General features: G+C 44.8%; 1 protein-coding gene across 5 annotated transcripts in view; it reads right to left on the reverse strand.

The window, feature by feature from the left end:
* Window positions 1–21,946, reverse strand: part of Raf (Raf oncogene) — a 275,768-nt gene extending 253,822 nt beyond the window's left edge. For 2 of the 5 annotated variants that reach the window (XM_070538215.1, XM_070538214.1), the window contains exon 1: window positions 21,591–21,945. In XM_070538215.1, coding sequence (XP_070394316.1) covers window positions 21,591–21,698 — 108 coding nt within the window. In that variant the 5' untranslated portion in view covers window positions 21,699–21,945. Of the gene's footprint in view, window positions 1–20,946; window positions 21,136–21,237; window positions 21,528–21,590 lie in introns of all 5 variants that reach the window. The other 3 variants (XM_070538213.1, XM_070538212.1, XM_070538211.1) reach the window with 3 other exon arrangements.
* Between the last annotated feature and the right edge of the window lie 1,245 nt (window positions 21,947–23,191).

Below are 23,191 nucleotides of genomic sequence, written 5' to 3' on the forward strand. Positions count from 1 at the left end.
TGAAAACTAAATATTTTTGATTGGTTTTCAGTTCAAGGGGAATGCCGGCCATCCGAAACAACCGATATCAAGAAACGTCATAATTAGCGTGTCTCACAGGGTTCAGCATGAGTGTGTATCTCAAGCAGTTATAGTGTGAGCGATAGCTGGTCGAGCACTCCACTAATCTAAGCCTGCCACTCAATAGCAAAACAGCGCCGAAGAACTTACCGTTTCGCTTTGTACAGGCACAACACTTTTTTTACTGAAGTTTTATCCTTCATTAAAGGAGAGATGCGGGTCTTGAAATGACAAAAAATCGAGAAAAAAAGAAGTCAATTTTCAGAAATGTGCATTTTCGCTACATTTATACATTCAAGAATACTTCCGCGAAATCTAAAACATAACTATATGAAAATAATAATATGAAAATAATAATATATAATTTATAATAATTTATATGAAAATAATAAAAAAAACACTTATACGGGCCAGGGTGGCCGCGGAATTAGCAAGAAACTGCCAAAAATGTTCGAACTTCGCGCCATCGTAATTTGCGAAAGCGTTGGCCGACAGGCACCATTTTGAGCTTGTTTGGAAGCTGCTTTCTTTGTGTGTATTTTGCACCGGTTCCAAATGGCGTAGGTGGGGAGGAACGAATGCTATCGCGTCATTTCTAAAGGATGCGCCCATGCCGCTGATTGGCCAAAGCACGCATGCCCTCTGCGTGCCTCGCTCCTATTGGTCTGGCGCCATTTGGGTGCCGATTCTCGTGTGCCCAACAGGCTGGTCGCTCTCGTGCACGCTGCGTGTTTCTCTCTGTCGTTTTATTGCGCCGCTGTGAAATTTGTTCAGCCGCTCGCTTCTCGACAAGTTCGATAAGGTGTCTTTTTCGCCGCCCGAATGGCTGGAGGAAATCGTCATCTGAAGACTACTACGCGTCAAGCGTTCGGCAAGGCGCGAAGGCGGCCGTGTAATGTGCGACAAATGACGAATAGGCCTGCCATGTACCCGGAGTTGCCGGTTGCTGGTCTGCCTGAAGATTCTGCTGGATCGAGTTCCGAGCTGCAACTCGGTACGTCTAGCATCAACACTTCGTCTACCCACGCCTCGCGTGTTGGCACAAACCGTGTAGATACCATTTTCTTCACGACCGGAAGAAAGTAGCAAGCATGCAGCGATCGCCGATAAGGCGAAAACGCACCTGGCGTCACAATCTGCAACGGAGTGAAAGTTTGAGCTGCTGGGTGTTGACACGAAAGAAGACGTCAACGACAGCGGAACGGAATTTGCGATCGTGGATTTATCCATAGTACAAGACTTTTTTGGACTTATGCCGTGTCCCGTGTGCGGCAAGAAAACGCTGACGCTGACGCTTTCGAAGGAGCCCGCCAAGGAGTACGGGCTCTGTACCAAGCTTGTGCTGGAGTGCTCCACATGTGGCATGCGCGAAAAGCGATTTTCTTCCCCAAGAGTGGCTGGTGATGCAACAATAACGCCATTCGAAGTAAATGTCCGAGCTATGAAGGCCATGCGGAGCATTGTTAAGGGAGCAACAGCCCTCTCCGACTTCTTGGCAGCATTGAACATTTCTCATCGTGGCTTACACCAGTCAGATCGCACGCCTTGCTACACAGATGGATGATAACGAAAACAGGTCACGCCGTAATAATCTAATATTTTATAATATCTCCGATCCTAACCCGAAAGAAACATTTGCAGAATATGAAAAAATCGTCATCCGCCACTGCAATGAACACTTGAACTTCGTCATTGATCCTAACCATATTGACCGTGCGCATCGCCTTGGACGCCATACAGAAGGCCGTGCTCGGCCACTTATCGTAAAATTTAATCAATTCAAAACTAAAGAGTCTCTACTTTCTAATGGCCCTAAATTTAAGGGAAGCAATTTCAGCGTCGGAGAAGATTTCCCTCAAGCCATCAGAATCGCTCGTAAAAACCTTATTGCTTTCGCTAAATCAAAATCAACGTCCTACTCTCTCCGCTTCAAAACATTACATATAGGTACCAAACGATACGTGTTTGACCATTCCACAGAATCTGTTAAGGAAATATCGTAGCAATTGCCCAGTCATCAGCATGTGCCTTCCCACCCTCGGCCCGCAGCGCAATCAAACTTGTTCCTTTCCGCTATTTTCACTAACATACGGAGCTTCATCCCAAAACGTGACATTATTTCTAATCTCGTTTCGTCATCTTGCAGTAACCTTCTAATATTAACGGAAACATGGCTTACAGGAGATGTAACGGACAGCGAAGTGCTCGCTGACCTATCAAATTTTCAACTCTTCCAAAACGATCGCAAGGGCACGAGGGGGGGAGGGATACTTGTCGCCGTAGACCAAAATATATCATGTACATCTGTGAATACTATGTCTGATCTTGAAATCCTATGGCTTAAATGCCATGCCGCACCCTATTCGACTTTACTTGGCGTTTGCTATAGGCCCCCTCATAGTACTCCAGACTTCTCTTTCAAACTGAATAATATCTTAAGTGAAATAACCACCAAACACCCCAACATGCATGTAATTCTATTTGGAGACTTTAATTTTCCTAATATCGATTGGTCAAGCCAGCCTGCACCAACGGCTACATCAAGGGAATCGAACGAGTTCCTTGAGGTATGCCTCAAGTGCTCACAGAACTTATCTCAAGTGCTCACAGAACCAACCCGTGTCACCGATAACTGCCAAAATATTTTAGACCTTGTCTTAACAACTAATCCTGAGAGCGTGTCATCCATCGCGTATCTTCCCGAAATCAGTGATCATAAAGTCATTCATGTCGACTTCGTAATTAAACCCGTATTCACCCCGACTGTTAAAAAGACTATTCGCTTGTATGACAAGGGCAATTATGAAGTAATTAATCATGAACTAACGCAATTTTACCCCAGTTTTGCAAGTGCCTTTCCTTGTCATACCATGGGTGAAAATTGGCAAATTTTCAAAGAGAAACTAAACAACTTAGTTGGCAAATACATTCCTCAAATTAGCATTCATTCCAATTCAGCACAACCCTGGTTCAATAAAGCACTGAAGCGATTAGAAAACAAGAAAAAACGTCTCTTCCGAGCAGCCAAGTCCCATAACAACCCCGACGCATGGAAAAAATACAAAACCGCTGAAACTGCCTATCTGGAAGCCATACTTCATGCCAAACGCTCATTCTTTCATTCTGATGTGCCGAACATGCTTAAGAACGACCCAAAAAAATTCTGGCAAGTCTTAAGCCCACACGACACGCGGACTATTACCTTATCAAATGAATCAGGTGATTCCCTAACCGACGCTGAATGCGCTCACTTGTTTAACACAACCTTTGCGTCAGTATTTACACAAGAAACTGAAATGTCATTTTCTATTCCTCATGCGAACTTTCAATGTACCATGCCACCTATTACATTTTTTCCATCTGGCATTACATCCCTCATAGACAATATCAAACTTTCATCGGCAGCTGGTGTGGATGACATTACGTCTAAACTTCTAAAAAACACTAAATATATTTCTGCAGCATATCTCTGTCTTCTATTTACACAGTCAGTTTCAGCAGGCGTGCTGCCTCCAGATTGGAAGCATGGAAAGGTCGTTCCAATTCACAAATCAGGCAACAAACACTCCCCATTTAATTATCGCCCCATCTCATTAACCAGTGTACCCTGCAAAATCCTTGAACATATCATCTACACACATATCATGGACTTCCTTGATGCCAACCATTTTTTTCATCCCGCGCAGCATGGCTTCAGGAAAGGTTTTTCCTGCGAAACGCAGCTAGCTATGTTCGTTCACGACCTGCATGTAAACCTTGACTCTAACTCCCAGACTGACGCCATCTTCCTAGATTTCGCCAAAGCTTTTGACAAAGTTCCTCATGAGCGTCTACTACTAAAACTTGCCGCATTACATCTGAATACCAATATCTTAGCATGGATTAAAGAATTCTTAAGTAACCGTTCACAATCAGTCTTTGTCAACAATCAAGCATCTAACTCTACCCCTGTAACCTCAGGCGTACCCCAAGGGTCAGTCCTTGGTCCACTACTATTTCTAATTTACATTAATGACCTACCAACGCATGTATCTTCTAACATCCGTATGTTTGCAGACGACCGTGTAATTTATCGTAAAATTAACAGCATTTCCGATAACACGTCCCTTCAAAACGACCTGAGAAGTGTACAGGAATGGTTGACATAAAAACTGTTTACAGCGCAAACACATGCAACCACAAAGTAAGGGACAGGACACAAGCGCTGAAAGCGCTTGTGTCCTGTCCCTTACTTTGTGGTTGCATGTGTTTGCGCTGTAAACAGTTTTTATGTCAAGTATGCACCAACTCGCCCAGAAAGAAGTTTTAATGATGTACAGGAATGGTGTAACCTTTGGCTAATGGAACTAAACGCTAACAAATGTAAGACTGTCTCCTTCCACCGCCGCAGAAATCCACTTGTTTTCTCGTACCAAATTGCTGACGTCAACCTTGAATTAGTTCCTTCCTACAAATATCTCGGAGTAACCCTTTGCAGTGACTTAACCTGGGAAACGCACATTATGAACATCATTTCATCTGCTAACAAAACACTCGGGTTTTTAAAACACCACTTGCGCCATGCCCCCCAACATGTAAAATTACTAGCCTATCAGTCTCTCGTCAGGGCGAAATTAGAATATGCCTCCCCCATTTGGAACCCTCATCAAGTATATCTCATCAATCAACTGGAATCGCTTCAAAATCGAGCTGCAAGATTTATTCATTCTAAGTACTCCTACAACATCAGTATATCGGCACTAAAAACAGAATCTGGCTTATCATTGCTTGCATCTCGCCGCCGCATTGCTAGTCTGTCTTTTTCACAAGTTCTTTTACAGCTCACTTGGCAAAGCACCATACATTCTCCCCCCGGCACGCATATCCAGCCGCACCGGTCACCCGCAACAAGTCGCGCGCCCACGTACACGCACTGTCACTTTTTCGTCTTCATTCTTTTTTCGTGCAGCAACAGACTGGAACGGCCTTTCCAACGAAATCACAGTCATAACCTGTCCTAGCACATTTTTAAACACCGTAACAAATTATCTTACCCTGTAATAAAAATATGGCCTTCAATTTCTTTATGTATGTATGTACCCACCCCTTATGTAATACCCCTTCAATGGGGCCTTTAAGGAAATGAAATGAAATGAAATGAAACAAGACCTATCAGGGCCATATGAGCATGATGGTTCGAACGTGCAGCAGTGCTGCAACAGATTGTGAGGCTGCAAGTGTGGCCCAAATCAGGGAACTTTACAAGGACTTGGGAAACCCACCAGGGAACATAGATGTCATTTATGACATGCGGCCGCAGTTCGCACGGCGCTGTTGGGTGCATCATTGAGATGTACACCGGGCTCGTCGTTGACCATGTCATGCTGTCAAACTATTGCTTGGGCTGCTCACATGGTCCAAAACCCAGTGAGCAAGGGTATGTGGCTTGGCACGCAAAACATCTTCCAGAGTGACAGAAAAACATTGACTGTAATGCCGGGCAAATGGAGGTGCAAGCTGCACTACTCATGTTTCAGAGATCCCTTGACAAGTACAAGCTGCGTTACACGACAATGCTCTCTGATGGTGACAGCAGGACATTCCACGCCTTGACCGAGCAAGCTGTTAAAGGCTTCATCAAGATAGACAAGAAAGACTGCATCAATCATGTGCACAAGTGGCCTTGCGTGGGCTGGTTGACAAAAAGATGGCCCAAGGTGAGCCACTTAGAGGAAAGGGACGGCACACCCAGGACAGGATCAAGAAGATTACAAATTACTATGGCTGGGCCCTGAGGAGTCACAAGAATGACGTGCCAGGCATGAAGAGGGCAGTTGAGGCTACCCTGCACCATATGTCGTCAACTGATGATGTCCCCAAGCATGACCTTTGTCCTGAAGGGTTAGAATCCTGGTGCAGCTACAACCGAGCAGTGGCAAAGGGCAAGCGACCTCCAGCACACAAAAACAGCCTGCCCGACTTCGTGTGCGAAGCTCTGGAGCCAGTTTTCAAGCGGCTGCGTGAGGAAGCCCTCTTGGAGTGGCGCAGCAATGGCATGACTCAGAATGCCAGTGAAAGTCTGCATTCCGTGATCTGGGATCAAGCCCCGAATACTAAGCATGCCTCACTGCACTGTGCCCAGAGGGCAGCAGCTAAGCCATCAACCGATTTAACTAGGGTATGACAAGAAGCAACACTGCAGTAGCCGAGAAGCTGGGCTACAGTGCCGGTAGCTGTATGGTGCGCCGAAGCCTTGAAAAGTATCGTCTCCTCTTCACATGTCCAACAAGGATCACACAAACAGAAATCCTTTGACAAACAAGCTTGCAAAGAGGCACAAGCTAGCAACAGACTCTGCCTACAGTCCTGGGCTTTTATAGGTCTAGGTGTGACCTGTGCTGAATGCACCATTGTGTGAGTGTGCAATAGATACCGTATTTACACGATTGTAAGTCGACCCCTTTTTTTAAATTTGAAAGTCTGAAGTTGGGGGGTCGACTTACAATCGAAACCAAAACATGGCGCCGCCAAAAAAAACCGATACTACAGTGTGCTAGAATATTCTAGTACACTGTACCGATACCAACGGGAGCTACAATGTAGTTACAATTTTATGGTTCCTCTATGGCCCTACCCGTATCTTTTCGCTATCCCGCGTGTTTGTTCGCTTTTCGGAAGGGTTTTTCAACATTTTTGAGAGTTTTACAGTGCATGCAACAATGATGGGTGAGGGGGTGTCGATAGTTGATGGAAGCACCGCTGTTCCCATTTGCGGCGGCACCCTCAGAACGGCGGCGCTTGCGGGGAGCATCGGTAGTTCATGGAAGAGCAGACAGCGCTTGCGGGTTTCTCTTTTCTGTTAAAAGGCTAGACGCGTTCCACTTGACTGCCGGCTACGTGCTACTTCTATGCTTCCCCAGTAGTCATGAGTGCTCCAGGCCCACTAATCGTTCGGGACTCGTTCACAGCAGCGTTCAAGAGGGCTGCCATCCTTTACGCCGAAGAAACAAATCGCTGCGCAGCGGGCCGCAATTTCGATGTTTCTAAACGGGTGGTGCGAGAGTGGCGACTGCAGCGAAGCGAAATTTTCACCTGTGACGGCAAGTGAGAAATTTCCCACGTGCCGAAGTCTGGACGCTTTCCGGAGCTGTATGCTAAGCTCGCGGCGTACGTCGCTGAAATGCGTGATCGGTCCCTGCCAGTGAAGTGCGACGTGGTCATGAAACAAGCCCGGACCTTCGCCTTAATTTTAAGGTTCTGCTCCGCCGTGGGTACAACGAGTGGCTGGCGGCAGAAGACTGCGAAATTACGCTAACCGGTCCTGTCAAAAGAGCCTCCCTGACGGCTGCGTGTGGTTAGGTGCATTTGGCGTGGGCTGCTGTTCCGCAAGATGTTTGCCAAATTTGAAATTTCGCTGGACCACGACGCGCTGTGGGACCGCAGCAACGATGACGATGGCAGCACTAGTGAAGACGAGTAGTCCAGTGACCATGTCAGCTACTAATAAATTTTCGTTATCGAATGCGCCCTCGGGTATGCACTCTTATTTTTTTTTTCGGTCACGCGATATGGGGGGGTCGACTTACATTCGAGTCGACTTACAATCGTGTAAATACGGTATTCATTTCTTTTTATTTAAATTATGGGATTTTACGTTCCAAAACCATGATATGATTCTGGATTAATTTTGACCACTTGGGAAGCGCTACAACACAAGCACATTAACTTCTTTGCATTTCGGCCCCATTGAAATGTGGCGACCACCACTGGGATTTGATCCAGATTTTTTGGTGTAGCCATAAACTTTGTGGAAAGGACATATTTTGTTGTGGCCATGAACTCTGTGCAACTTTATTTGCATAGGGATGCCATTTGTGTGCCTTCTGTTCAACAAGGAAATAAAATAGAAATGTGAAGCACGTGGTGCTAGCTTTCTAGCATTGCTTTCAATGACTTGTATGATGTTGCAACCAATATTTCCGTGTTATTTTTGCACAATGGCCATATATATGTCATGATCTTGTTGCTGAAGAACGGGGTGACATAGTGATGCAATTCATATTGCCATATTGGCAATATGAAGATATGCTTGCGAAGATTGAGACAGATTTCCAGTCTATTTCACATGTAAGATCTCAAATTGACAGCATACAAAGCATTACCACCAACTGCTCAGCTCAAGTATCTACTTTGACTGCCCGAATGGACAACCTTGAAAACATGTCTCGCCGAAGCAATTTGGTGTTCTATGGGCTCAAAGATGCGGAAAACGAAAGCTGGAGTGATTCTGAAAAACTAATAATTGATCACTGCCAGGAGAACCTGAATATAACCATCGAAAGCAATAACATCGAGCGAGCGCATCGTCTAGGCACATTCAAAAAGAGGAAAGCTCCGCCCAATCATAGTTAAATTTCTGCAGTTCAAGGACAAAGAATACGTTTTATCATCAGCTTATAAGCTTAAATCGACTGATTACGCAATCAGCGAAGACTTCTCCCCTAACACCCGACTCGCCCGTAAACGCCTCATTGAATTTGTGAAAACTAACCACATCCCCTACAAGCTCCGTCACAACAGGCTAATCTCTAATGGTAAAACGTACATCTTTGATCACACCGCTGACAAAGTGCTTGAACGTAAATCATAGCAGCCACCAATTCCCCCCAGCAGTAACGTACGGTCCAAAAACAATCATCTGTCCCTTTTTTAGACTAACATTCGCAGTATAATACCCAAGCGTGATTCCTTATGTAGTCTTATCAGTTCATCATCCAGCAACGTCGTTCTGCTGACTGAAACATGGCTAAATTCATCAATCTTAGATTCCGAAATCCTGCCCGAACTTCCTGAATTCTATATATTCCGAAAAGACAGACCTGACGGCTGCCGTGGCGGTGGTGTTCTTATCGCTGCCAAGCGCCTTCTAAATTGTGCAGTTGTTAACATAGTAACCTCGTTGGAAACAATTTGGGTGTGCTGTCATGCTTCATCCCCTCGCGTACTCATCGGTATATGCTATCGACTGCCTCATACGGACAGTTCCTTCATAACGTTCTTTCATGACACGCTCGATTTGCTAATCTTATCTTACCCATGCACCCCCATTTTGCTTTTCGGCGATTTCAACTTTCCGTCCATAGATTGGAATGATATGTCCCGCACCCTAACAGAAAGTCAGGCATCTAATGAATTCCTAGACACATGCTTAACTATCGGCTTGTCTCAAATTGTCTGAGCCCACCCGCACGACTGACTATATATCAAACATTCTTGACCTTATTTGGACCACGCACCCTGACGAATTCTGTGCTCCTTCGTACATTACCGGCCTTAGTGACCACGTTGTACTTCACACTACCTTTTCTACCAGTGTTACCAAAAGTCCTAAACCCAAAAAAGTACTAATGCAGCACGACAAAGGAGACTACATTAGCATGAATCCCGACCTTCTTGTTTTCCATAACCATTTTGATTCTACCTACCACTTACGTTCTGCCGAGTCGAACTGGTCTCTCTTCAAGTCAGAAATGCTGCGTTTGATTCGACTTTACATTCCTGCCATCAGCATAACAGAGCAAAAACATTCTCCGTGGTTTAACGTTACATTAAAGCGTTTAAACAATAAAAAAAAGCGCCTTTTCCGTCCTGTCAAGTTATCTAACACCAAATGTGCCTGGAACAAATACCACACCACTGCCAAGCAATATTCCGATCTCGCTACCCAAACTAAGCTCGGGTTTTTTTCCACTACCATACCTGAAATGCTACAAAGCAACTCTAAGCGCTTCTGGAAAACAATCATCCCTGATGTTGACACTACTATTTCTCTCATTGACAGCACTGGCTCACCAGTAGGCGTATCCGACGTACCTTATGTCTTGAACCATGCATTCTCTTCAGTTTTTACTAATGAAACAACTCGTGATTTCACTGATCCTGCGCCTTTGCCGCATCCACCAATGGACGGCATCACCTTCAACTCACATGGTATTGTTAATATTGTCGACTCGCTAAAATTTTCATCTTCCTGCGGTATCGATGGAATTAATTCCAAAGTCTTAAAGAATACTAAACATGTTTGCAGTCTTATTCTTTCCCTCATTTTTCAACAGTCGCTTGATACAGGCTCAGTTCCACATGACTGGCCAATTGGGAAGGTGATTCCAGCTTTCAAGAAAGGTGACAGGTCAGACAGATCATCCTCAGGTAATTACCGACCCATTTCGCTAACCAGTGTATGCTCTAAGATCATGGAACACGTCATTTACTCTAATGTTGCCACTTTTCTAACATCAGCCAACTTCTTTCATCCAAACCAACACGGATTCCGAAAAGACCACTCATGCGAAACCCAATTAGCTTTGTTCCTGCATAACATTCATTCCTATCTTAACCGCAATATCCCAACTGATGTGGTATTTTTAGATTTCGAGAAAGCTTTCGATGAAGTACCCCATTCCCGCCTTTTACTTAAAATGTCTCTGTTAAACATTCATCCTAGTGTCTTGAACTGGATTCGAAGCTTTTTAACTGACCGCATGCAATTTGTTTCCACTAATGGCTTCTCATCATCCTACTCACACATTCTTTCAGGAGTACCTCAAGGCACAGTTCTCGGCCCCTTGCTCTTTCTAATATACATTAACGACTTGCCTTCTACAGTAACATCTAGTACCTAGTATCTAGTACATTAACCACACCATAAATTCATCTAATCGAGCAGTTGGGTATCTCCATCGTAACCTGTGCATGACACCTTCTTCCCTAAAATTACTAGCTTATAAAACATTTGCGGGACCTAACTTGGATACGCTTGTGCAATATTTGACCCCCATCAGTCTAACCTTATCTCAGCTCTTGAATTTGTTCCGAATCGTGCCACTCGCTTTATTCTTTCAAACTACTCGCGATACTCTAGCATATCCGCCCTGAAGTTGCAACTAAAACTTCCTTCTCTTGCTTCCCACCGCCGAATTTCACGTCTCTGCCTTTATCACAGGTTTTTCCATTGTTTGCCCCGTGACAGCAACCTCATCCTACCAGTACGTCGAACACCCCGCACAGGCCATCCAAACAGCGACATCCCGCATCGTTCCCGAACAACTAAATTTCAGAAATCATTTTTTGTCCACACAGCTCACGATTGGAATGACCTTCCCTGCGACTTAGCGCTAATCCCTGATCCAGCCCATTTCAAGACTGCCATCGAGGAAGCCATGTCATCATCATGATTCTCATGTAACATTCATTCTTAACCACCGTTCTTGCGCCCACCCCTCATGTCCCACCAGGGACCCTTGAGGTTCAAATAAATAAATAAAAAACAAAATATTGCTAGGCCATTGAAAGTTACATGAACTGAAAGTTCAAATTCGTTTTTCTCAGCTTAATTTTTTAGGACACCACACACTGCCTTACGGGGCGGTCTTCATATGTTCTTTCCAAGTACCAGCAAAATGTTTGGTATCAATATATTTGTGTCAAAATCTAGCCGGTGATGCTATTTATTTATTTCTAAAGCTGTCGACTAAATTTTAATTGCACTAAATACAAATGAAAATTAGCAAAAATATTGCAATTATGCTTACATCTGTTGTTTTTTTGCATTATAAGTGCACTGAGAACAAAAAAACAACATCACCGGCTAGAGCTACTCTCTGGCGTTCTATCCACATACTTTGTTTTTGCTTTTGACAAAGTTTTTAAAAAGCCCCGTAAGAAATTGACTGAATTTCTGTATTAAAAACACTGCATCATTTGTTTTAATGCAGATATACAAAATCTAATTACATATTTGCAATCAGCAGAAAAAACTGAACAATACTGTTAAATATCATCCAGTTCACACTAAAATTAACAAAATTGGTTTTGGAACCCACGCTTCCCCTTAAGTTCATTTTATCGGAACAGCAGCCTCGCATTTTGGCAAGTGCACTCGATGACGTGCTGCTTCTAATTTCATGCTCAAGGCACTGAGCATGATTATTTATAATTCGTTTATCGAGAAAAAGTAATGTTTTTACTGTTCATCTTCATCATCATCATCAGCCTGGTTACGCCCACTACAGGGCAAAGGTCTCTCCCATACTTCTCCAACTACCCCAATCATGTACTAATTGTGGCCATGTTGTCCCTGCAAACTTCTTAATCTCATCCACCCACCCAACTTTCTGCCACCCCCTGCTACGCTTCCCTTGGAATCCAGTCAATAACTCTTAATCACCATCGGTTATCTTCGCTCCTCATTACATGTCCTGCCCATGCCCATTTCTTTTTCTTGATTTCAACTAAGATGTCATTATTTCGCATTTGTTCCCTCACCCAATCTGCTCTTTTCTTATCCCTTAACATTACAACCATCATCCTCCTTTCCATAGCTCGTTGTGTCGTCCTCAATTTAAGTAGAACCCTTTCCGTAAGCCTCCAGGTTTCTGCCCCGTAGGTGAATACTGGTAAGACACAGCTATTATACACTTTTTTCTTGAGGGATAATGGCAACCTGCTGTTCATGATCTGAGAATGCCTGCCAAACCCACCCCAGCCCATTCTTATTCTTCTGATTATTTCAGTCTCATGATCCAGATCTGCGGTCCCTACCTGCCCTAAGTAGATGTATTCCCTTACCATTCCATTACGTATGTTTTTGTCGTTAGCTTGCTTCAAAAATTTTTGTCTGCAAACCAAAACCATAATGAACCGTTACGGTTCATTTTTTTTTTTTTCGTTCCGGTGCGGAACTAGAACAGAACTGTTTTCAGTGGAATGGAACTAAAACCATAACGATAAACATTTAATTCCACCACCCTGCTAGGGAGTATAGGAGCTGAAATTGTTTTTGCTTAGTTGCACAAATCTGCTATACTTCCCCAGTATTTTTTTAATACAAATTACATGAAATCACAACAAATGATGAAACACATTTGACTGTGCTCTTTGGTATACCCACATACTCCTGTTCAAAATCAGTCCAAGCTAAGTTTCCGGGACAATACAATTATGGATTGAGTGGGGGGCAATCCCCAGAGTTAGCTTTCTTTATTCCGTAATCGTTCTGGCCATATTTAGCACAAGCAGGTGTGGCCTTTGAATAATTATTAAATGAATGTATGCAGACATTTGATACACCAAATTACATGCATGAGTGGAGCAGTAATTATTTTTACAAGACAAATACGACTGCAAATACTGTAGCCATAATAAAGTAGCAAAACCAACAAGCATTCCAAGAGGCATAAGTGACACATAAACTTGGCTACTAATATACCTTCGATGTTTAATTAATCAGTGGTTTAATGAATAGTTCTAGAAAAAGTTGGACATAGTCCAAGGAAGGGATCTGTGCCTAAATGCAATGGCTTTTGTGAATTATTATGCAAAAAGTGAGGCGTGCAGACAGGACAACCCGAACATCATGTTGGTAAGGTGTTCGTGTTGTCCACTTCTCTTCTCTTGTGTCCTGTCTGCATGCCTCACCGTTTTGCATAATGAATCTTTACCAACTAGCTCAGCTTTCTGTCGTTCTCTCTGTCGTTCTAAGTTTTTGTGAAGCCTGGTTTCAATGCACGGTCACATGTGCATCGAGTCTATTGTGCAATGAGATATTGCCTGCTGCATGCCCAGCCATTTCTTGTCTCATGTTCGACTGCAGGTAGCAGCAGCCATTTCGTGATAGGGCTGCGATGCAAAAATACTTCTGTACTTAGGTTTTACTGCACATCAAAAGAACGATCATGTAAAAATTAATCCAGAGACCCTCACTAGGGGACATTAAGTCCCATTCATTTGATCAATGTTATTTTTTTCCTCAAACCAAAGTGCCCTCTGAATTATTTGCGTGCGGAAATAGTGCTACTTCTGCATGATCACTGTTAAAAAATTGTTTCGTTTGTCAAATCCTCTATGATTGTAAGCTGGTTTGCTGTTAGAATGCACTGTTATGTAATCAGGGATGACTCAAACAAAGGTGTAGAATATTGAATGTTAGTGTCATGCAGAGATCACCTTCAAGTCATTTGAATCCTTAATTCTAAGTGAGATGGGGTAAACATACGTAACAGGCTTTACACACATATTTGAGTTGTGAACAAGGCTCATTTTTTGTTCTTTCTCTTGAACTGTTCTTATGTAATCGGTATCCATGTATTCACACAACTGCACCATCAAAACCTCTGCACCACTACATTGGTATGACATCATGAATGTTAAAGCATTTTCTTGTATTTGATACCATTTTGGTGCAATAAAATCCTCTAAACTTGGTAGGTCAATGTGCTGATACCACAGCAGAAAATGTTATGGCAAGCCAACATTAGCTGCACTCTTAAAGGGCCCCTCACCAGGCCTGGCCATTTTGAGCTGACAATACACGACAATGATAGTGTTTGCAAAGAATTACATTGCTACGCACCGCAGAAAGGTATAAAATTTCAATCCGAACACCGTTTCCCCTCCTCCTTGTGGCCGCTGCGCTCCAAGCCGGACAGTGACGTACTCGCGTCCCTGCGCCTACATACTCGGGTCCGCAGTGCGACGTCGCTCATGGTGGCATGTGACTTCAAGAATTATTCAAGGCGCCATCTGTTATTTGTGCGGTCTGTTGCTTGAATTGACAAATGGAAGTTTAGAGAAATAATAAAACACACAAACGGAATGTCTGCGTGTTTTTTGTTTTCCTTTGCACCAAAGCAAGAGTGATGTACTTCCGCTTTGTCTGCTTGTTCCCACGGTCGTGCAGTCATGTGCGCAGGTATCGAAACCATGCCATTTTCTACCGTGTTCCAGTGCGTGATCATGCTCTGCGGTCCACTTGTTCTGCCTCAGTATTCGTGTAGCACTGAATTATACCGCTAGTGACAAGTCCTTGCGCACAGTTTGCAAAATAGTGTGCTGTACGAAACCAGACAATCAAAACAGCTCGTGTGCGAGGAGAAAAAAAAAATGAAGGCGGGGCCCGTGACTCATGGCGTCATATGCGTCATGCGATCCTCAAGGTCCGGTATAGGAGAACACAGGGGAGGAATTTCACTTGCGGAGGCTAGATGGGGTGAGTGGAAAGAGTGTCTCGCTATGCATTGGAGCTCGCCTCCTGAAATCATGGGTTTGCGGCACTTAAATATTTCTATCACGGCTATTAATGAGCCGATTTGAAACATTTTTGCAGCAGAACGCTCCCTAGAGGACGTATAACAACTTTCAGTTTATAACCAAAATTTGCTATGGGCCCTGATGAGGGGCCCTTTAAAGGGCGCCTCACCAGGTCTGGCCATTTTGAGCTGAAAGGCTTCGTGCATACAATGCTAGCTAATTATCGTGTCTGCTAAGTATTGCATTGCTATACGCTGTGGAAAGAGCTGAAATTTCAAAACCGAATGCCGCTTGCCCTTCTAGCGGGCGCCGTGCTCCCAGCCGGAGAGTCGACGCATATCGCACAAGTGCGCCTACGTAAATGGCAGTGCTGTGATGCTGCTCATAGTGGCACGTGATTTTGAGAATTATGCAAGGCAATATCTTTTGTTTGTATAATCTGTTGCTTCAAGAGAAGAAGTAAAGTTTAGCGAACTAACAAAACACACAAACTGAATGTCATCGTGCGTTTGTTTTACTTCGCACTGCAGCAAGAGAGATGTACTTCCGTTTCATCTGCTGGTACCCACGCCATGTGTTACATGCGCAGACAACGGAACTATGTCATTTTCTACCGTGTTCCAGTGCGTGGTCATGCTCTGTGATCGGCTTGCGTGTGCCTCAGTGTTCGTGAAGCACTGACATATACCGCTAGTGACGAGTCCTTGTGCACAGTTTGCAAAATCATGCACTGCCTGTAACGAGACAAATGCAACAGCTCGCCTGCGACACCATCAGTGGAAGTGCGCCGCGCCGCAAAAAAGCGAGGAAAATTAAAAAATGAAGGCGGGGCCCGTGATACATGTGCCCCGCAATCCTCGAACTCCGGTATGGAGAAGGCAGGCAAGAAATTTCGCTTGCAGAGGCTAGAGGGAACTAGTGGAGAGAGTGAACCTCATGGCAGTGGAGCTCACCTCCTGAAATCGTGGGTTTGCCGCAATTATTTCTATCTCAGCTATTAATGAACCAATTTGAAAAATGCTTGTGGCAGAACGCTCCCTAGAGGGCATGTAACAACTTCCAGCATTATGTGAGGGGACATTGAATGGCAAGGAGAGATGGCCGCCATGTGTGGCACATGACTTGAGGTGTTTACCGTGAAAGTTTATATACATAATGTTACACTGACCCGTGGACAAATTAAAAGAAGTGGCAGCAGACATGGCATGTATCGTGGTGTTTATTGAAATACTAATATTTTATCACATGTTTACGATGTGTTTGAAGGAATTGTTGGTGAGATATGTGCTGTGGCAACATCGTATGCAGGAGAATTTCGTTAATATTAAAGGACATTTGCTATTTGCTAAGAAAACACACTTTGTTTGGGGGAATGCACTTTCTTCACTGCACACTTCTACACTTCTTCACTGCGAAAGGAATTCAGCTTTGTGTTTGTTGATAATTTTTGCTACCGAAATTGTTTCATGAAATCTTCTGCTGCCACTAGTCCTACATGGCATGACTCCATTCTGGACCGGTGCATTTATCCTGAACATGCCCAACTGTAGATCCACCCAAGATCCACCGCAACAGCTAGTGTGGTTTCAAGCATCCACAATCAAAGCACCAGCGCGATCTCAGGCAAGTGTATGACTGTACAGTATGACTGCACACTGCCCAGGCCATGTTTATGTTCACAAAATTCCTGTTAATTGTGCTAAACCCATTGTTAAGCAAACTGGTCAGGACCTAAATGGTCAAGCTTAGGGAACACAAATTTATTACTGACCTACACCAAATGGGGTTCAAATTCCAGAGTACTGACAAAGCACCCAAAAAATGTTTTCATGCTAAAGCATCAAATGCCTCACTGAGTGAAAAAGCTGCCATGCGGCATCTGTAGCAGCCTCAACTCCCGTTGGCTGCGACAGCATGTTACAAGCATGCCTCGATGGAGTTCCCATTGGCTGCAATGCCACAAGCGTGCCTCTACGAAGCAGAGTGAGGAAACGGAAAACCAGCGCGCCAGGTCTTGTGTGAGGGGAAAGGACATCTACGCAATGTCATGTCACCCTCAGTCTCTGAAGCCTGTGTTATCAGCACGTTTCTTGTCAGTGCAAGTTCACAACACATAAGAAGTGTTTAGGTGTCCTCGGACTGTTTTAATGCGAGCCAAGCTTCTCGCTTGGCACATATTGTCACATCCAACATGCAGCACGTAGAGAAAGACGAAAATCTTGCACATTGCAGAAGAGAAGACAAGGTCCCTGCCTAATGGTTCTTTAGTTTGCCTAATTAAAGTGTCCTGCCCTGTTTTCCCAGTTCCTGCTGTTCGTGCAAAGTGGAAATATTGCTAATTGAAGTTTCATTATGCATTCTCATTTACTCTCATTTTTTTCTCTTATGTGCACATTTTACTTGCCTTTGTAAGAACCTTCACACGCAACCTGCGACAACAAGCTTCCGTGGGTAGCCAGTTCTGCCCTACAAAGGCTGGCCTGCACTGACTGTGGAATTAATATTTATCATCAAGGTCAACACATGGCCACCTTAGCTGCTATTTGCCATGCTTGCTAATTACACATTCTGTATCTTTTCTCATTGATTAGGTAATAAAGTCTGAATATGTAACATGGTGTAAAGTAGATGTTTTGCTGCATTTTAGCTTGCAGTCATGTTTTATGCACTGCACTGTATGAAGCGCGCATTTGTACAGTCTGTCCAAAAATTAACGACATACCCTGATTTATCTATGAGCTCCGATAACATACATATTAATATGTAAGGAATTCACCAATGGGTGGTATGCTGAAGAGCTGGTCAGTATTTCTGCGTGACACTACGCAAGCATACTGCGATACTTTATAATTAGGGCACCCACAAAGTAAAGTATAATTTACTTTTGAATGAGGCATGAACATCAGGAAAGAATGTTTATATTGGCGGAAATAATGCTGCTCAAGAGTGTTTTTCCAGATATAAGCCGTTCCTATGGTCTTGGGAATTTTTTGTAGCACAGCATTCTGTTTTGTATGCTGGTGTAATGCTATTTTGCCACTATTAACTGAAACTGGGATGTCATGCATGCCTAAACTGCAGCATCACTGACAAAATGTTTCCCTGCTAGAATATTTCAGTTTACAGGAGATCCAGCAGGGCAACGTTTTGCAGCAATGATGTCTTTCACGCAGATGTGACATCCTTGTTTTAGTCAATCAGAGAACATTCGGCATGACATTGGCATACAATACAGATCTTTATTTACAAGACAACTGTGACAGGCACCAGGATTATAATACCACTCACACATAAACACCTAAGCATGTGGACATGGGAACAGCTGCCGCCACAGCCAGCGCAAATGGCAGTGTAACCCACATATGCGGAAGTCATGGATTCAGATCCCACCAGCGGTAAGTTGGGTTTTTATCCACTTCCATTTCCCTTTAGCTTCGACACTTCTTTCAGGAGTACAAATAAATTTCCTAATGCTATCCTTGACTTCACATGGTTGTTACATTAATCTCTCAATGTGCACACTGACTTCCTAATTCACGGTTTCCTCTCACTTACATTTCAGCTACATCATTCTAGTGCCATGGGGTATGATAATGGGTATGAGCCCATTCTTGGGCATTCCAACATAACGGCTATGTGCCACTACGGCACAAAGGGTGTAGAATGGTCACATGTATTTAGACGCGTGGTACTTCATTGCACATTACTATTACATACCTATCCGAGATGCCTTTACATGTTATACAGCAGAAGTCACAATTGTGGGATACAGTGGTGTCCTTGTAGCATCGCGATTGATAGGCTGGCAGCAAAATAAAGGCATGTAACATTTTTTTAACGGCGCTTCTAAGCAAGCTCTCACAGCAGAAAATATTGAATTGCATAAACACTGTTGTTTCGCGGTGCACCAAATGCCAACACATTGCTGCAAAAAGCAACAAGAAGCTACCAGTGAGACTTGTGAGTAAGAATGCTCGCGTTTCACGAAGCAAAGCACCAACAATTTCCCACACTCATTTGAGAGAGCCACATTCTTCCTCACATTGCGTGAAATCTACGCAACAAACATTTAATATGCTTTATGATATGCTGTGCAAGCAAAACATTATCATAGACACCTACATTGCGAAGGATCTGCAAAATGCTTCTTTTACTGGTGCTTACTTTTTCAAATCCCAGTTAGGCAGAGGGCATCTGTAATGTAGTACTAATAGTCATATGATATTGAAAATAATTTGGAGCAATTATTTTTCTCTTTACGCAAATATTAGGACAAGCAAGAGTATAGTGCTCTGAGACACACCCAGATAGCTCTCATTAACAAGAAAGCATTGCCACCACAACAAACATATGGCACCGCATAACAAACATGTCCTTTTTATAATTTGTGAATTGGATTAAGCTGCTGGTAATGAAACAGGTTAGACAGTTTGGCCAATTTGCTACCGAGTGACTCTACATGGCAATCAAAAAGGTTCAAAAAAGTTCATTCGAGCACGGGCAACACAAAAGTGTAAAAGAAAGAACTGTTTGCCCCTTCATGCTGCCACTCTTGGAATAAAACAAAGATATCGAGATTCTTAGAAGAGTGGTCTTCTTTCTATATTCACTGCAGTATAAAGCAGTTTCTAGCTTCATAGTTTTCCTACACAGTCACTGACTGCAATGGCTAGGCCATTCTCTGGATGAGTGAAAGCTTTTTTCCTAGAATGCGTCTGTAACTAGCTTGAAGCCTCGGAGAATGAAGCATACTTCCGCGACACAAAGTTCTGCACAAAATAAATTCACCCATCTGAGATAAGGCAGAAGCCACATTTCAATACAACATGCTGCTGTCTGATGAGTACTGTGTTTTTGAGGCCACAAAGGCAACTTTTCAAATAAAGAAAATACGGGCAGACAATACCGCCAAATACTAACATTGAATAACAAGCGCAAATGTCCCCAAGAACAGGAGAGCAACACATTCTTGAGCTGCTTGTTGTACTAGCGTCCCAAATTACAGTAACCCTGCAATGAACACACCCCATTATGTGCACTGCGAGTCCCTATTCCATTTGGCTTCAAGCAAGCAGTGCACAGAAATCAACAAACACCTCTCCTTCCTGGGAGCCAGACTATCACAGATGTGTCACAACACTCGCCTTATTAGTCACGATAACCTCCCCACGTCCAAGAAGGATCTTCCAACAAGGTGCAAGAATGCATACTGCAGGTACCAGTGGGCACTGCTCAAGTTGCCCCATGATGGCCTCAAAGAAAACGAAAAACTTGTACTGAAAAGCTGAAAGGAATGCCTCCTCTATCATTTTACATGCTGTCACTTGGCTGCCAAATGCCTGCAGAATAGTCAGTCGGCTATTCACATTAAAGAAAATAGCTGCATCTCGTCTGTGTTAAATGTGTGCCGGTTTGAACGTCACGCTGTCGCGATGCTGACATGTGCAGTCACACGGACTGGAGGCAAATAACGATTGCCGCGAAGAATCAGACATCGTCAGTCACCCAGTTTCCCACAGGCAACGCAACACGACGTTGGCCATGCAGGGTCCCCAGAAGACGAGCCATGCGGGGTCATAGTGAAACCACCGCTACGTCCATGCGCACACAGTTCGCGATCAGTGTTCGTACAGCAGCAAATCGACGATGAGCGAGACACACTAGTGGGAGCGACAACGGAGCAAATGCCGGTGCGCGACAGCGGAAAAGGCCGAAGGACGCGCCTTATAAAGCGAAAGCAATTACTGGGCCTCGACCAAAACAAACGCTAGCGAATGATCGGCGATCAGCTGTGATTGCGAAGAAATAGGAAGACCCAACCGTGTAGGCGCCACGACTTCGGGTGGTAAACAAACGCTTCGCTGCGGGTTGCGCCGGCTGGGCACGGTCAGCTACACGACGGGGCGGTTTTCGCAGACGCGGTCTCCCGCCATCGGTGAGGTCGAACCATCGCGTCTTGACGTCTCAATACCAACGAAGCCACTCTTCAGACGGCTCGACGACTTGGCACTGCGAGTGATACACGAGTAAGATAATCATAAATAATCGATCTGGCGATAAATAATCTGGCGATCCGCAGCCTCGAACTCTGCTTAAGCACGACAGACGCACCAAGTACGACCCTTCCGCCAGGTCACTCGAAGCCACTCGTAGACGCCAAAACACACTCCAGCTGCAGTGCAGCAATCGGGTCGAGAATGACATGCGCGCTTCCAGCGGTCGCCGCCTATGTTGGTTCGCAGGCGGGCGCGGGGCTCGGCAGGTGGGAATTTTACGGCAAAGCGCGGGCTCCAGCACCGCCGCCTATGTGCACGGGTGATCGCTGCCCGGGCGGTTGAGGACGGTGGATGCGAGCACGGCACCGTGCGTCGCCGATCGAGCGGCGCTGCTAGGTCGACGCGCTGCGTTCGGGGGTCCGCGCTCAACAGTGCCCGCTGTGAAGCAGAGATGCGTAAGCAGCCTACCTCGCCCGACAGTGCAACCCTGTCGTCCTGTTCGTAGCTTGCAGGCGGCGAGTTCAGTCCCAAAGGTGGGACCGAACCGTTGTATGGTTGCTCCGGGACCACGGCCATCTTAGCTCGCACAAATAGCCAAATGGCTCTTGAGTCACGTGACTGTACGGTGCTGCCACCCTTTCCCCCTGCGGCTTCGCTCCCTGTTCGCCCGGCCAGCACGGCTGCGGCGGCGGCTGCAGTTGGAGTGAGTTGCGTGTGTGCAGCCGCATTCAACTGCTCTTGCTTTCCGCAGTGGATGTTTGAACGGTCGTACTGACCCCCTCACTCAGTGTTGGAAGTTGCTAAGTGAAGCTTGGGCCACACGGCAAATTCGTCAGAGGTTATGAGGAAGCGCTTAAGTTCTACGAATCTTCGGTCGCAAAGCAGCGATAAGCTTGCACAGAATGTTGCGCATGAGCGGATGTTGCACCGCGCGTGTTTTGCATAGGTCACTTAATCGCTGTGGATTATTCGGAGCCGTGGTGACTCCATAAAAATGTGTGCGCGCGCAAGCAAAAGTGCTCGTGCCACCTTTAACTTGCGCACAGCTCGGGGAGGTGGGGAGGGGGGAGGCTGTTTATACCTTTTATCGACATAAGCTCTCAAATCTTTCTTTTCTTCTCTCAACTTCAATAGTCGAGCCTCGTTCTTACCCTGTAAAATGTGCATGCCCTTTACCGTCAATGCGTAATTTTGCTCACCGACTGCCAAACTTAGGAAATGTTTTAATAGGAAAACTAAAGTATATCGTTTAAGAATACTTTATATCACATATAAAGTATTTATATATAAGTGTATATCACATAGAAGTTATCCTCCGGAGAAGCTGTTTTGCAGCATTGAAAGGTCGTTCAAGGACGACCAGTCCTTCTGCCCAGCGCCTACCAGGCGAGGAGGCAACGCTGGACGGAGGCAGCCATCGGAGAATAGGGACCTTGCATCCGCCAGGCGCCGCCACCATCGAGGCGATGCTCAGTCGAGTCGACTGCCTTTCTGACAGGGACGCGCGCGCGTCGCGCCGGAGTAGATGCACAAGGGGGTGTCCCCATTGGCCGCCCAGTAAAAAAGAGAAAAATCCCTTGGGCTCCTTTGGGTTCTTCAAATGGTACCATTTGACGCCGATTGGATTTCAAGTGGTTCAAGTGAAAACCAGTTGGATTTGTTTAAACCAAATGAATAGTCCAATTGGGTTCGCGAAAACCGATTGCTGAGTCCAATTAGGTTCGCGAAACCGAGTGACGTGTCCCGTTGGCTCGTCAAGTTTCGATTTGGATAACTGGACATTTGTACTTTCCAGGGGCGCGATCGGAGATCGTTGTTCGACACGCAATCTATTCGGTTGCTGCAACGTCACAAAGTGGCAGTATGCAAAATTTGTGAGAACGGAGCGAAGAGAGCAGCCAATCGGCAAGCGGTGAACTCCCCGGAAGTTTACTTCCCTCGTTTGTCGTCTGCTCGCAGACAGCATGTTACAACCCGAAACGTCTCTCGTCTTCCAATGAATGAAATATTCGTCTAAAAAATGTATTTTTTCTTCTCAAGCTTAAACATGTTTCGAAATAGCAGTGCGT

The sequence above is a fragment of the Dermacentor albipictus genome, chromosome 5 (assembly GCF_038994185.2).
Source record: "Dermacentor albipictus isolate Rhodes 1998 colony chromosome 5, USDA_Dalb.pri_finalv2, whole genome shotgun sequence".
Taxonomy (NCBI): domain Eukaryota; kingdom Metazoa; phylum Arthropoda; class Arachnida; order Ixodida; family Ixodidae; genus Dermacentor; species Dermacentor albipictus.